Consider the following 17,195-nt stretch of genomic DNA (forward strand, 5'->3'; position numbering starts at 1 on the left):
GCACTGAGGTTTACTGTATCAGTGTGTTAACTTTCCCAAATTTGTTGGTTTTTGTTTTCTCTGACCAAACATGTTCGACTGGCATTTGTCGGGCTTGAGCAATTTAGTATGATTTTCCAACAAACCCAGACAAAAACTGACTTGACTCATCAACTGTTGCCATTTCAATGAGGAAAGCATCCCAACATTCCCTATTAATGAAAGTATGTAGTCAATTGTGTCGAGTGAAAGAAGAAGAAAAAAAGAATATGTGAACTCTTTCATTTAAATACAATTTATGTTTATTTACAGGGATTTTAGGCAAACATCAGAGAAGTGGAGCATTCCTTCTCAGTACCAGATTGAATCTCACACTGTCTGTCAAGAACATGTCCAGGTCATATTTCTCCCCAAAGTCAAAAGAAGAAGAAAAACCATTAAGAAAATGAAACCTATTTTTAGAACTATTAACAGGTTTTTAATTTAATGATTTTTTTTATTTTTATGTGCAATATGACTTGTGCATTTTTTAAAAGACTCAACTACCAACACATTTTTTAGATCAATACCATCTCATCTGAGAAGATTATGTAACCATGTGATAAGTCCTCGTCTGGTGTGCTCAGATGTTCTTGCCATCTCCATCTCCTCCTTTTGCTTTCTTTCTTTTTCTTTTTCCCTCTCCTGCCTGATGAGCTCATCAGTTTTCAGTATTTTCTCCACCTCTCTTTTCAAGTTAAAATGCACCATCTGCCTACTCATTAGAGGCACAATCAGGTTAAAGTTGTCCACTTTCTTGTTGAGTTTCCCCAGTTCATCTGCAAACACAGCACAATGCTCCTTCCATTGAATGTTTTCTGAGCAGCTCATAGGTTCCCCCAATCTAGCCCTGACATTCTGCAATCTCTCTCTTATTTTTCTGATGGTTTCCCTAATCTCCTTCTGTACCACAATCCACTCAGGCTGGTAACCATTGTCAATGAGGATTCTGTTGAGATTGTGAGTCATGGGATCCATGTATGGGTTATGGTCAAACTTGTTGAGCGGTTTGCCAGTGCCAGGGAGATTCTGAAAGTCCCCACGGGCCATCGACTCCTGGATTAGGTCCTCCACCAGCCTATCCAATGCCTGGGTGATTTTGATCTGCTTGCTGCGTAATCGTGCATCCCGGATCACCATGGCTCCCTCTTCTGCTGCCGCCTGCTCCATCTCCTTTTGTCGATACTCCAGGACCTGGTCGGTAGCACGGTCTACGCGGAACTGCCGGTACTGCCGCTCCCTCTGGCTGGGAGTGCCTGACCCCACACCTTCAAAACTGAGGTAGTGTCTGTGTTGAGGGGCTTGACCTTTAACTTTATCTTCCTCTTCTTCCTCCTGCGTTTGAGTGTACTGTGAGGCTGATCTTTGCTGACAGAGATGGGTTAGCACGGCCCTATAGGCCTCCTCTATTTGGGAGAATAAAGCTGCATCTGCGGTGGGAGCTCCAGAGTCTGGATGGTACAGCTTGGCTAGGTGCAGGTAAGCTTCCTTCACTTCTGCCGGGCTGCTGGCTCCATCGTCAGGCAATTGCAGGAGACGATAGCTTTCCTTTAAGCTGCGGCTGATAGATACAGAGCTGAGAGCTCGCAGTGCAGGGGAACAGCACAGAGGCAGCAGAGCTCTGTGGAGTTTCCCTGGGTGTAACCGTAACAATAGCGAACAGCTCATTGTGCTTCCACGCAAACAGGACCTGAACATAGTGAAATTACAAGATAAAGCAAAATAAAAAGGATTCATCTCAAAGTACAAACCATAGCAACTTTTCTTCTAGTCTTTAACAACTTGTCTAAGTGCACATTGCGTGCAATTCATTAATTATAATCAACTGTATAAGTGTAAAATAAATCTGGAATACATATAAATATATATCAGTGTATATTGTATAGAATGTGATGTATACACCGACCATACAGTGCATTGGATGGATAGATAGATAGATAGATAGATAGATAGATCGAGATCCATCCATCCATCCATCCATCACAATTGTAAAAAAAAAAAAAAAGGTTGAAATAAAAACACTCTAAATCAAATGAGAGCCCCCATTCTAGTCATAGCATGACACTAGCCCAGTTTCCATTGCGTCTTGCTAGGTCAGATGATCTCACAAAGCTATAACAGTAATGATTGTGGGCTGTAGTGTTATTACATTATTACGAGAGGCATGTGCATATATTGATAATTTTGAAAAATATCCCAGTGTTACTGTGTTGTAGCATGAGAGTGCTAATGAACAGAACTACATAACAATCATAGACACTTCAGACCATTCATCCTAAATACAACACAAAGAATATATAACAAGAACATACCTTACTGATTTAGCTCATATTCTTTTCCATTCCAGCGTATATAGGTCAACATGTCTTTGTGTAATGAAGGACAACGTTTTGCACTGGGGTTTGTTGTTATGTATTGGTACAGCATGCTGGGAAATGTAGTCACTGTTTCCATGGCAATGCGTATTATAGAGATTGTCCTGTAGAGAGCGACAAATCTCAACAGCCTGATTACAGGACGTAAAAAAAAAAAAAAAAAAAAAAAACTCCATTAAAAAAGACAATTTTTAAAGATGTGAAGGTTTCTTTTTTTATTATTATTATTTCTTCTTCTTCTTCTTTCTTTCTTTTTTTTTTTTTTTTCTTCAACAGATCTGTCCAGGACACATCTGCAACTACCTTCTCTGTTCAGTAATTTATTTAGGTAATATATAAAATGTAAGAAGGCCAGTGCCAATTAACGTTTCAGTGGATGCTGCACTTAGAAAGTAGGCCTAATTAATACATGATTTAGTACCTTCATCAATCACAACCTGCCCAATTAATGTGCCACATCTAATTGCATGTTTAAGTGTTATGGATTCTGAATCACTTATTTAGTAGGCTAAGTAATTTAGTTGCTTTATCAGTCACAACATACTCAATTTATTTGCTACATCTAATGGACCTTATTTAGAATAGCGGCATATATTCCCACCAATTTTTGATGGGAATTATAAAACGAGACTGTGAGGGATAGACTTACAATAGATTTTAAGGGCGTTCTCCTGACAAAACATAAAAAACATCTTTCAATAAAAAAAAAAAACATCAGTCGAAAAAAAAAAAAACAAGTTGTAAATATTATATGTGATGTAAGAGTTTTATACAGCTTTACACAGTGCATGGTATGCATGCCATTAAAGAGTCTGTAAGTCTATTCCTCACAGCCCCATTTTCATTCCTGTCAAAAATCAAATTTGGCGCTACTCTGAAAAAGGTCTATTGCATGGATAAGTGCCATTCATGATGTTGTTAATGAATTGGTTTTGTCTACCACCCAGTTAGCCAGACCCATAAGAAATTAGTTCACTTTCTCCCCATCATTGACTGCAGAAGGTTAATGTGTGTTAATGGGGAGTCTGTAGAAGTGATTGAAACAGTTTTTTTCCCATACTGTCTTCACATGACCTCTCCTAAAGTGGACAGTGCAACGGGCCTACCAGTTCATGCAAGTGCAGTGAATCGGAGTAAATTAATTTGTGATGGTATAGGCTTACTTACTGTTGTCATTGATAATGTAACACAGACGAAGCCCCTGGTCTTCCTGTAAATAGTATATTCCACTTCTCTTCCTCATAATATATTATCTGGAAGTAGTAGCCAATATTGTTCTATTTGGTCAACTATGGAATTCTGCTGTCAGATATTTTTGTGTAATGATGTAAATTTATAAATGATGTGTAATTTGTTTTTATTTTTGCGCAGAAAATGTACATGATATAAAATCGTTTTTTGAAATGTTTTAATTTTTATATTGTTAGTCAATTCATAAGAGAAAGGTTGAGAAATACTGAAGAAGTGGGGGCATAACTGGCTGAGGTAAAGGAGGTGGAATGAGGTCCCGGGTCACTAAAGACCCAAGGTCTGCATTTAAGGGTAAATTAAATATTCATAGCAAATGTTTACATTCAAATTATCTGTCAGTGTGATCTGCCATGTGAGTAAGCAATTGGTGAACTTGGATGCCTGAGAGCTTTTTAGCATCTCAGAAATCAATATTATGAGATCAATGGCTCTCTGTTGAAGTGCTTTTCCCACAGCGCAATCTGTGTCACACATACACAGGGACACAAAAGAACCGCAAAAAGGGCCACACAGACCTCAACACATTAAGCTCCTGCAGCTCAAGAGAAGATTAAAATAGCATTTGAAGAGCATACAAAAGGAGAGATTGCAAAATGACCAACTTCACTGATGAAGACCTGGACCACTATTTACAAAATCAGGTGACCTACTTCTGTTGTCATGGGTTCTATTAAGTACTGTGATCTAAAACTGAGCAAAGTATTACATTTTATTTATATGACATTATTTGCAGTCAGTTTTCTCTGATAGCTAAAAGATGAAGTACGTATTTATGCTGTAATGTTCTGTTGGCTTGGCTAGTTAACAAATGCTTTGTTGTTGGCATTTTATTCAGTGTGTTTGATACTAATTTTGTTCAGCTGTACTATTGTCAGGTGGATCTCAGGCATCGACTGGTTTCAAAGTCTGTGGAAGACGTGCAGAAAATCATAAAAGCTCTTACAGCTGAGGTCAGCTCAAAGGATGCTCGCTTCCAGTCCATTGCAAACTCTGGTGTTCACAATACCAGCCTCAAAGTAAATAAAAAATACATCATATAGGCCTTTTGACTATCAGACAAATAATTAATATTAATTATGGATGCTTTTGTGTAACGTCATAATTCCTGTGGTTCTATTTAGGATCAGCCAGCTTTAGTGTCAAAATGGGCCGCATTACTCCGGGGAAAATGCGCATTCAACCCAGCCATCCAAGTAAGAAAAGTGAATATAAACAGCAAAGCCGTAAGCTGTAGTATTATTTTAATGGAAAATTATAGTTTAAAATGTGTTTCATGCATGGTAACATCTAAATTAACTGCTTTTATTTAAGTCAAAAATATTATTCGGTATGAATAAATCAAACTGACTACAATAGGATGCACAAATGAAAGTAATTTGCAACAGTCAGGTTAGGTAAAATAGCTCCTTAAAGTGACAGTTGACCCCAAAATTTTAATCCCCTTTTAATTTACTCACCCTCATATTGTTGCAAACCTGTACTACTTTCTTTCATCCGTGGAACACTAAAGAAGATGACAGGCAGAATTGCAGCCTGAGTCACCATGCAGTGAAAGTGAGTATTGACTGAGGCTCTCAGCCCTTAACATTCTGCTAAACATTTCCTTTCATGTTCCACACAATGCCATTCAGGTTTGGAACAATATGAGGATGAGTAAATGACAACAAAATGTTCATTTTTAAGTGAACTATCTCTTTAACTATATACAGTACATTGTACATTTGCAGTGTGTTAAATGTGTACAGCTTGCATAGGATTGTGGATTTCCTGTTAGATTTGGATTGTAAAATGTACTTATTCCTCCAGGTGCTCACTCCCACTCTGTTCCTGATCTCGGTGCCTCTGCGGGGCTTGATGGGCTATAAGAGGAGGCGAACACGACAGTGGCGGTACTACACACTGAGCGGCTCTCGTCTCCTCTCACCTGTCCGTGAGCCAGAGAAGCTCCACCAGTGGCTGGAATTGGAGAGTTTTGTCAACTCAAATCAGGAGTGGCATGATACCTGCATGACCATAGAGGGTGATATTGTGCCAGCTAAGGTGGTGAATGTCTTCAAGGAGCATCTGGAGACATCCATAAAGACCTGTGGACTAACAAGTCAGAGTATTCATAGTGTCCCCTTGTTTGCTCACACAGTAAAATAGAAAGCACATTGGAGTGAGAGAAAGAAAAAGCAAGAATTAGTTTCTAAATTATATTTCTATCCTGTCAGGGTTCGCACAGTCATTGGAAACCTAGAAATATCTGGGATTTTTTCAATTGTGTTTTCCAAGCCTGGAAAAGTTATGGAAATTAAAGGGAAAGTTCACTCAAAAATGAAAATCCTCTTTTCATTTACTCACCCTAATGCCATCCCATATGTGTATGACTTTCTTTCTTCTGCTGATCACAAAAAAAAAAAAAAAAAAAAAAGATTTTTAGAAACAGTTTTAGCTCTATAGGTCCTCACAATGCAAGTGAATGGGTACCAAAATGTTTAAGCTCCAAAAGGGCATAAAGACAGCAAAAAAGTAATCCATAAGACTCCAGTGGTTATATCCATATCTTCAGAAATGATATGATAGGTGTGGGTGAGAAACATATCAATATTTAATAATTTTTTACTATCAATCTCCACTTTCCCTTTTAAATCCTTCTGGGCAGGGAGGAGAATTTATGGTAAAAACAGACTTGAATATTAATCTGTTTCTCACCCACACTTATAATATCGCTTCTGAATATATAGATTTAACAACTAGAGTCTTATGTATTACTTTTATGCTGCGTTTATGTGCATTTTGGAGCATACAAATGTTGGTACCCATTCCCTTGCATTGTGAGGATCTAAAGACATGCAACAGCATTACAACATTAAGTAAATGATCCTCATTAAAGTTGTTCCTTGTATCTTACATTTCTTTTCACCTTTCTGTGTCAGATAAGGTGAGTGTGCTGGAGTCAGTCGGGTCAGTGGTGCGTGTTGCTGTGGAAACATCAGAGGCACAGATCGAGGTGGATCTGGTTCCTACAGTGGAGCTAATGAACTGCTGGCCAAAGAGAGCTCGGTGGCCCCGCCTCTTTCGGAGATGGCCCTCTACAGAGCGTGCTCGCTGCATTAAGGTCAGTGGGAATGCTGTGAATAATTAGCACTATCTAGTTCTTATTAATCAATGTTTTTCAGGGCCAGAACAACTTGTAATTATAAAGAAAATGCTTCTGTATATTCGGTGGGGTCCATATTGATAAACTGGGATTTTTTCATTTAAATAGAATCAGAAAGTTATAGGTTTTGGAAAAATTTCATAAAAAGTTTCTGCACTATTTCTAGGTCACTAATTATATGTAAACAAATTGTTTGCATGTCAACTCCTTTATACAAAAGGTCGGATTTCCTTGATTCCATAAAAACACACAATATGCTCTTTGGAACATTCTTTAATTATGCTGGAATAACATGGATCAGCAGGTTTCACACTGAGCACTCAAGGCATGCTCGAGTGCATGCTGTCATTAAAGCAAAAATAGGTACCAAATACTGATAAATTCTGAAATTCACATATATTTTAATGCTTATACAATATACATTTTAATGAAAACAATGTGAATTACATTAGAAAAATAGCATTTTCACTCCCATTGTACATTCAGTAAACACCCATATTTACTTGTCATAATTGTGCATTATATTGTATGTTTTGCTTTGTATTGGTGGCCTTTTTTTAGATAAATATTTCCCTTACTTGTCTGGCTAAAATGGTAATTTGCAAGGTGACAACAATGGTGATTTTTGTGATCTAAATAAGCTTTTATTCATGATTAACTACTGTATGTTGGACTAAGTAACAAAATATGCCCTGAGTAATGTTTACATAAAAGAAAATAATACTTAATCTAAATAAATTTTCTACAGTCTTTTGGATACAATCTAATGGCCACATCAAACTACCACTGGCTGCTGTCATTCTCACGGGCGGAGCAGGTGCTGTTGAGTAATATAGATGAGGATGGCGGTTGCCGCAGGAAGTGTTACCGTGTGGTCAGACAGCTCAAGGAAGATGTCTGGTGTCCTGGAAGCAAACCTGTCATCACTGCCTACCACCTACAGGTACTAGACTAATCCCTCCCAACAGCCTCTTTGCTTCTATCTTGTCACCTTTTATTTTAACACTCTGATAGTTTCATTAAAGGAATAGATCACAGAAAAATGCACTGACTCTTATATTGGTCTAAACCTTTATTGCTGTTATTTTTTATTTTATTTTTTCACACAAGGACAAATAGTTGAAGAATATTCATGCAGCTATTTGTTACTCATTGATAGTCTTTACTTAAACAAATAAATTATATTTGATTATAAACCAAAATCTATACTATGGTCCAAATGTAGCAAAGATCTTTACATGTTTCTCAAGTTGATATGATGGTCTCATAGAATCACGTTACTTACATTTATGCAAAATATATTTTTACATGGCTCATTCCTGGTGAATTAAATGCTACACTACAACAATGACTTTCATTCACTTTCACACAAATTATGAGTGAAATGGCAGATTATTAGTTCATAAACACTTACTTTTCTCTCTTCCTCACACAATGCTATTTAATGACAGATCATGACTTGCAAGGTGATGCATTTTAACGTTTGTGTTACATAACCAGCTACATTTACGAGCTTATTCCTGTGCTGTCAAGTTGTGCCGTATAGCAAACGTAACACAAAAGACTGGGGTGCGAGTCGACACAAGATCTGAAAGTGTCAAGCCCAAAATATACTCTGGTCAGACACGTACAGGATGCATGATGCAAATCTCGTCATCAGCAGAGTGCGCGAGCACTGAACGCACGCAGCCCGATTTTTCTAACCATATGTCTTTGAACGTGCAGAATGCGCATGCGCCTGGAGTTATTTGCACTTATTTTTGGGTCCACAAGGTGGCAACACTTACAGTACATTTTGAGCCGTTGCTGTCACGAAGAAGCGCTAGAAGCTGTAATCGATGCTAAACATCAGGAGATGATGCTGGTATAAACAACAACAATGTATGTGCAAGTCAAGAGCGCGTGTGTAAGGAGGTCTGGAGAAACCTGCATTTTTATAACTCGAGTTCGAAGGAACATAAAGACATCTTTATGGGTCTAAACTCCTGAAGAGAAAATCTGGTGTCTCATAGCAAATTTATCGTGCATGCGCCAACAATCTGTGTATTCGCACACAGTTATATGGAGTATAATTTGATAGGCTCGCGTTCGACTGTATGCAGACGCTGAACGCTCAGGTCAAAATGTAGGGCTTCATACAGTATAAGCACCACAAAAAGATGTGGTGGCTTCAGCAATTACGCTTTTCATCTCACATTTGCTTTTAGGACACTCTTAGTTAGGTTTAGGTTTAAGGTTTAGGTAAGGCATGTAGGTTTTGTTGATTTAAAACTAGATAGAACATTAACCTTAAAAACCAAATCTTTTTGGTAGAACAAATAACTTGCTTTTAGCCCCATACAGTGGACCTTTTACTGCAGAACTGCCACGTAATGTCATTTTGTAAAAATGTTGACACAGTGACATAATTTTCATCAGATCAGGCTGTTCATTGGCTGTTGAAACACTGTTTTACTGTAATTTTCCAACTGCTCGCACAAAAGTCACATTTCACAATTCTAATTGTAACTGTAAATATTTTCCCTCTGTGCTTTCCTCATCTCTCTAGACACTGCTGTTTTGGACCTGTGAGAAGTATGCCTGCACCAGGGACTGGAGAGACTTCAGGGGATGTGTATTACGACTGGTGCAGAAGCTGTATAAGTGTGTTAGCCAGCGCTATCTCCGCCATTACTTCATACGATCCCACAACCTTCTGAAATACAGCAATACAAATGAGTTAGATGACATGGCAAAGAAGATCAATAATTTCCTGGACAATCCAGGAACATATATTCATTAGAAGCATCCTCTGATTGTTAGATGGCATAGATCTGTGTTAGCTGTGCTCTGTTTGTATGACTGCATCATATTGATGATATGTTCATTATAGGCTGTGGTTGACTAAAGTAATATATGTCTTTTCTCCATATTGCTCATTACTGAAATTTTCACCAGAATCATGATGTCAGCTTTCTTAACAGCAGGCCTACTTCATGAATAAAGGACATGAACTATGTTGAACTATATAGAACTATAATAAATTATTATATGGTATAGTATACTTTTAAAGCTTCTTTTCTCATCACAAATGCACATTTGCTTAATAAAGGGAATGCAAAACATGAAACTTCATTTAGTAAAAATCAATTCTATAGTGTGACACAAACACTACACACAGTTTTTAAATTACTTATAATTTATTTGTATTTATTTTTATTGTATTAATATAACATTTATAAGGGTGATTTGTTTCAAAATATGTCCCATTTCCCCATTTCCTGTTTAATAATGGCCCTGAGATAGGCTTCCACGTGACCCAGGGGCATGAATTTCAGTGCCTTGCCTGGATAGTAAAGCAGATTGGATGTACTGAAATGGAATTAGTGTGCATGTATATTTGGTATGGCAACTTAGAACCACATTAGACAGAACTACTAACTGCAGTACATCACATCCTGATCTCTCAACACATCCAATGCAGGAACAATTAGTTCTGCTCTCCAGCAGAGGGCACTGTGATTACAACAACACGTTTTGCAAGCGTTGTTAATATCCTTTGTAAACAGAGCAAGGACATTTAAATTATGAAGAAACGTTTTTTATTTTTTATTTTTCATTCTCACTAGAAGGCTATGTTTTGATACAACAATGGAGCAAACTAGACTCAGTGTGAAGGGAGTGAATCAAAATAGACATACAGGGAACAGTTCAACAAAAGATGAAAATGCTGTCACCATGTACTCACCCTTATGTTGTTCCAAACCTGTGTGATTTTATTTCTTCTGCCACTATTGTTCTGTAAGTTATCGAAATGGAACCTACCTAGCAAACATGTAACAGTCATTAAAACTTACGCTATGTCAGAGCAGTCTGGTCCAGAATAGGTTTCACAATAAATGTCTCTCTGTTTTCCAATAAAGTGCTCTGACCAGAATGTTTTTTCTAATCAAACATTGAACCATTTGACTTGTATTTATCTGTCCCCCTTCTGTTGCTTTTTTTTCTTTTTTCTGACCTTAAACTGGAATAAGTAGTCAGGTAAACTAATACTGTGCAAAAGTAGAAATGTGCTATTATTAACATTATCTTATACTATACATAAGTATAAGAGTGACTCAACCTAGCTACATTAGGTTTAGGCAACTTAAGTAGTGTTTATGTGTTAGATGAAGTGGACATAACACTTTAAGGTAACAACTGCACTGTTAAGATTACACTGGTGTAATAATTATAATAATAATAATAATTTTCTTTATTTATCACACATTATACATTTGCACATATACAGTGAAATTCTTCTTTTTCACATATCCCAGCTAGGCTGGGGTCAGAGTGCAGGGTCAGCCATGATACGGCGCCCCTGGAGCAGATAGGGTCAAGGGCCTTGCTCAAGGGCCCAACAGTGGCATCTTGGCAGTACACTGTACTAATAGCAATTACACTGTAATAGCAATTACACTGATAGTTTAATGGTTGGTAATAATACTCCATGTCCAAGTCATACTATGCTAAGATAAACTAAGTTGGGGCCAAACGAGTTTTTGCATCCACCAGTGCTGTTTTTTTTTTTTTTTAATTATTATTGTTTTTCAGTGTACATGTGCACTAGATGGACGTCTTTTTTATTTTTATTTTTATTTTTTTATTTTTTTTATTTTTGTGGATTTTTCCCCTTTTTCTCCAAACTTGGAATGCCCAATTCCCAATGTGCTTTTAAGTCCTCGTGGTCGCATAGTGATTCGCCTCAGTCCGGGTGGCGGAGGACGAATCCCAGTTGCCTCCGCGTCTGAAATTGTCAACCCACGCATCTTACCACATGGCTTGTTGAGCGCGTTGCCACGGAGACATAGCGCGTGTGGAGGCTTCACGCCACCCACTGCGGCAACCACGCTCAACTCACCACGCGCCTCACCGAGAACGAACCACATTATAGCGATCACGAGGAGGTTACCCCATGTGACTCTACCCTCCCTAGCAACCGGGCCAATTTGGTTGCTTAGGAGACCTGGCTGGAGTCACACAGCACGCCCTGGGATTCGAGCTAGCAAACCCCAGGGGTGGTAGCCAGCGTCTTTACCACTGAGCTACCCAGGCCCCCAGCCTAGATGGACGTCTTTGACCATTGCACCACGTCTTACTGTGTTTTCAGTGTCTTGCGCAGGAGTGCTGCGTTTTATAGAGGCTGTGTTTAAAACAATGGACCCTTTTCACACTTCTGTGTTCGCGAAGCAGAAGTCATCATAATTAGTAAACTATGGTTGCGATTGTGAAGAACAGTAATAACCAGTGCCACTACAGTGCTCCTATTTGCATAAATTCTATAATAAAACGTCCGGATTTATGTTTTCATTAATTTCCAAAAAATGCTGAACTTTTTACGAGTTCGGTGGTTCAGGCAATTAAACACCAAGGAGATCACTGACGTGCACAGAATGGGGGCAGCAGGTGTGCAAGCCCCTGCCCCTTTCGTTCACAAATCTAAAGGTGCCCTTTTGGTCGTCCAGAAAAAGGGGAGACATTTTAATTAAATTAAAATAGTTAGATAAAACAAAATTAAAATCTCATCATAATCTCACAATACATCACAGCTTCTTACATCTTATTGCTTAAGGTGATGTGTGTAATTTTTATAATGGCTCTGATCCCTAAGCTATTCGGTGGTTGATAACCCAAAAAGTGTAAACACTGAGACATTTAAAACATCAGTGTTGGCAATGTTCTTTATTTTACATCCAGTGGCAGAAAAAGTACTCAATTTCCATACTTAAAAGTAAAAAATAAGATTTTTGGATAAAATAGATATTCAATTTTATACTTAATATTTTCTCTACAATTTTCAAATGCTTATTACTTTTTTATTGATTGATTTTATTTTTTTCTAGGGAAAAAAGCCTATCTAGAGACTGGAGATGCAAATTAGCATGTGCTATAATCTCTATATACAATGCATCTCTCTTTTTTTCTTTCTTTTTTTTTCTGAAATTATTTTCTTGTGCTACAAATAAATAAATAATAAAAAATAAATCAGTAGTTCAGTATACAAAAAGTAAAGCTGAGTTGCAGGTGGATAAGGACTGGGCATTTTATTCAGAAAATAATTAATTCAAACAATAATATCAATGATTTTATTATAAATTAAATTAAACATTTACTTATTCTGTCCCTGAGCAATTTTGAGTTGAAGCTTCCCTTTTAAAAATAGTTGGCTACACTTCAAGCTATTAAAAAAAGGGCCTAACTACATGGAAGTATTATCTTTATAACAAAATATTATTATCAATAGCCTATTAAACAGCATTTGAAATGTAAATAAATTAATCGAAAACAGTGGTGAACAACAGCATTTAACGAAACATTCAGCAAGACAAAATAAGAAGTTAAATAATGTTTAGCGTATTCTATATGAATCGTTCTTTAATACAGTTCATGTACACGTATCCTCCAAACAAACCGATTCACTAAAATGAATTGAACTTTCCAATGCTTCATATGAGAGAGAGAGGGCGGTTTAGGAAAGCTTCATATGCATGAATTGTCCAAAGGAACCAATTCACTGAAATGAATCTGACTTAGATTCATATGAAAGAGCTGATTTACAAGGGCATGTTTGATCAGTCTTCTTGAATAGTGTACACATAAACAAGTGCTCATATGGGTGAAAGCATCAGGAAAATTGCCAAATTCCGGGACATTTTGCGAGTGGAATATAATTTTTCCAGGACAGACGGCCAAAAACCGGGACGATCCTGGGAAAACACAAGTAGGTATAGCTGCAGACTGGAGACCTCCAAATGGGGGCAGAATCTCCAAAAGAGGGTGTGGTTACTCCAAAATTGGGCAGGGTTACTCCAAAAGGGGGCATCACTTCCACTCACAGTTAAGGTTAGGTAAGGGGCCCCCTATATCTGTAATGACGATTTGGAGTACATGCCCCTTTTTGGAGCAATGCCTGCAGCTATACCCTTCTCGGAAAACATGGATTACTGGCAACTTGACATGAGCGCTCTTTGCAGCACACGCAGACATATGCACACATGTGAGTATTTGAAAGCAGCTGAGAAACAGTGAGTGGACACCAAATTGAGTCGATACGGCACCCAGTTTTCCATTCATCATTATCCATGAATGAAGCAAAATTAAGTTGTAAAAAACTCCTACTGTAATCATCCTCAGCCTCTTAGAAGAGTCCTCCATTGTTCCTCATATTCTGTGGCTTATATACAGTGATGAATACATTTACACAGCTGGGGTAAACTTTATCTTATCTGTGCATTTGGAAGCATGTTTATTTCAGCACACCTCACTGGTCTGACACAGACTCCATGAGTGCATTCGCTGAGTGTCTGTGCTTGCTCTGGATGCTGTCAATCAAACACACTGATCTCTCTTTGCTATGAATGAAACAAACATTTTTTAATCCAGGTAACGTGTAACAAGAGGGTCTGTATCAGAGTAAAAAGTATTTGTTTGGCTGAAAAATGTAGCGAAGTAAAAGTTTCAAAAAATTTAAATACTCAAGAGAGTAAAAAAAAGCTACTTAAGTACAGTAATTATTTGTGCTTAGTTACTTTACACCACTGTTTAGATCCAATCATAAATAATATTATGCATAACAGGATTAACATTTGTCTTCGTAGCACAATTAGAAAGACTGGACTTTCTCTCTTCTTACTGTCAGAAAGTTCTGCCCTTTGGGCCTGTTATGTGCATATAACTCTCTCTTGTGTTTATATGTTGTGTCATGCATTTTAATGCAGTATTTGTCACTCACAGTGAATTGTAAGAAACAAGTGGGTCTTTGTTTTAGGTGCCAGGCGCCAACTCATGCATCCCGAAAGCCTGGGAGACCCTCCTCCTTTTTCCGTCTGTCTTTCACCCTTTCTCTTTCTCTTCATCTTTTTATCCCCCTCTCTCTTTCTCTTCCAATTGTTTTTTTTTTTTTTTATTAGAATGGTGTCTTATGAAAACTCCTTAAAAAATCAAAACTTTTAGCACAAGAATCCTGCATCAGTTGTGTTTTGGATCTTGTATTATTAAAGTATAGTGATGAATTACGCTTGAGGAAGGTTGAGTTCATTGAGGGTACACAAAAAAGAGAGGCCAGCAATTGCCTCAATGAGTGGCCGAGAGAACATTCCCTTGGACGGTGGTATACATAGTGGCCCTCTCTTTCACTCTTTGTTACTCTTTTTTTTTTTTTGCTTGCTGGCTTTGAAAAGGGACAATTGTGCTTAACATCCTGCTGGGATGGTGGCATAGTGGTTTCAATGTGAGACAGCTCTCCTTCTGTAAGCTTGTTGGCATGGGGCATTATGTGAAGCCTTGAGCAATAGCCCCATTTCATATAAAAATGTCAAATTCAAACATTACTTCCCGTAATCTGTTCCTACTAATCAATCAGATGCAGTATAGACATTACCATTGAATGCAGGATGGCTATTAATGTGACAAATGTGGACAGGTGATATACTGTATTTAATTTTCACTATACAAAATTGAAGATGAAGTGTGTAACTTCTGGTGTCTTGTGGCAGCAAACAAAATTGCAAAAATAGACTTGACTGAACTGAAAAAAACATGACAAATTAGGTTACACCAATGAAAGCAATTTTTATGGATAAGATCCAGATAAATAGATCTTCGAGGTAACAACTGCAGGTTATCACTTTTTTTTTTCAGTGTGGATATTGCAATGATTTTGATGCGCCTTTTTTATCGTTAAGGTTTTATTTTTATTTTTATTTTTTTTTACCTTTATTTAATAAGATCTTGAAGTTTAAGGACAGATTGCAAATTGTTCCAAGAAAATGGTGCTGAAAACTTAAAAGCCTTTTTACTCATTTCAAAATAAGCTTTAGGAACAGTCATGAGTACAAAATCCTGAGAGCGTAGTCCAGAAACACCACATTTCTGTGGTGTTTATCATCAAAACAGATAAATAACTAGGTAATATCCCTAAAATTGCCTTGTATATAAATGTATATCAATGACTTTGTCAGCACATTGAAAGCGACTGCCATCCGACTTTGGAGTTTAATTTACAGTGGTGAGTAAGGTTTGAGCAAATAGTAAGAAAACATTAAGGCCCCATGGTAGACGACATCCATCATGTGAATACTTCATAACAAATTTGTTGCTTCAACCAATCTTCTTCTTACATCAAGTGAAAATCATGATTTGTTCCTAAAACAGAAAGCTAGTTTCAATTTCACCTTACTCACTAACTGCTGTATATGAGGCTTAAAAGGTAATTTGTCATCAATTAAAAAAACTCTAGTATTTAAAAGTAGAAACCACTTAAATTTTTTGACCTTGCAGAGTGACAATACTTTTAGTACATTTAACATTCCTTGAATTTGTGAAAATCATAAACTTATTTTTTTCCACATTTAACACTTTTAAAGCTTCAGTAGATAAAGCTGAGCTTGAATAACATAAAAAGCATTTTTCAAGCACTTTGCTCATGGTGGATTCACAGCAATATATCAGCATAAAAATGGACAGACACATTTGTAATATTATACCCCAAACAATTTATATATATACAGTTGTGCTCAAAAGTTTGCATACCCTTGGAGAATTGGTAATATATGTACCATTTTTAAAGAAAACATGAGTGAGCAGGCAAAACACATTTCTTTTATTTCTTATGGGATTCATATTCAACTGTAGGTTATAACAGAATGGCACAATCATAAAACAAAACATGGCAACAAAGAAAAAAATGAAATGACCCCTGTTCAAAAGTCTGCTTACCCTTAGTCCTTAATACTGTGTATTGCCCCCTTTAGCATTAATGACAGCATGCAGTCTTTTGTAATAGTTGTCTATGAGGCCCCAAATTCTTGCAGGTGGTGTAGCTTGGCAAAATGCCTCCAGGTCATGCAAAGTCTTTGGTCGTCTTGCATGAACCGCATGTTTGAGATCTCCCCAGAGTGGCTCGATGATATTATGGTCAGGAGACTGTGATGGCCACTCAAGAACCTTCACCTTTTTCTGCTGTAACCACTGGAGGGTCAACTTGGCCTTGTGCTTAGGGTCATTGTCGTGCTGGAAAGTCCAAGAGCGTCCCATGCGCAGCTTTCGTGCAGAAGAATGCAAATTGTCTGCCAGTATTTTCAGATAACATTCTGTATTCATCTTGCCATCAATTTTCACAAGATTCCCCATGCCTTTAGTGCTCACACACCCCCAAAACATCAGTGAGCCCCCACCATGCTTCACAGTGGGGATGGTATTCTTTTCACTGTAGGCCTTGTTGACCCCTCTCCAAACATAGCGCTTATGGTTGTGACCATAAAGCTCTATTTTGGTCTTGTCACTCCAAATTACAGTGTGCCAGAAGCTGCGAGGTGTGTCAAGGTGTTGTCGGGCATATTGTAACCGTTTTTTTTTTTTTTGTGGCATTGGCGCAGTAAAGGCTTCTT

The 17,195-nt window shown here is 37.6% G+C and overlaps 2 protein-coding genes across 2 annotated transcripts; one reads left to right on the forward strand and one right to left on the reverse strand.

Moving 5' to 3' along the window:
* Positions 1-258: 258 nt before the first annotated feature.
* On the reverse strand, positions 259-2,442 carry dnajc28 (DnaJ (Hsp40) homolog, subfamily C, member 28). The gene is made up of 2 exons (XM_051708216.1): positions 2,331-2,442; positions 259-1,708 (listed from the first exon to the last, which is right to left on the reverse strand). The coding sequence occupies exon 2, from the start codon at positions 1,684-1,686 to the stop codon at positions 553-555; it is 1,134 nt and encodes a 377-aa protein (XP_051564176.1). The 5' UTR covers positions 1,687-1,708; positions 2,331-2,442; the 3' UTR covers positions 259-552.
* A 1,687-nt stretch (positions 2,443-4,129) lies between these two features.
* Positions 4,130-9,774, forward strand: mab21l3 (mab-21-like 3). Its single transcript, XM_051708215.1, has 7 exons — positions 4,130-4,285; positions 4,520-4,660; positions 4,766-4,837; positions 5,451-5,742; positions 6,563-6,744; positions 7,535-7,729; positions 9,335-9,774. Exons 1-7 carry the CDS (start codon positions 4,238-4,240, stop codon positions 9,566-9,568), a joined length of 1,164 nt encoding a protein of 387 aa, XP_051564175.1. The 5' UTR covers positions 4,130-4,237; the 3' UTR covers positions 9,569-9,774.
* Positions 9,775-17,195: the final 7,421 nt, after the last annotated feature.

Source organism: Myxocyprinus asiaticus, chromosome 10 (genome assembly GCF_019703515.2).
Source record: "Myxocyprinus asiaticus isolate MX2 ecotype Aquarium Trade chromosome 10, UBuf_Myxa_2, whole genome shotgun sequence".
NCBI lineage: Eukaryota > Metazoa > Chordata > Actinopteri > Cypriniformes > Catostomidae > Myxocyprinus > Myxocyprinus asiaticus.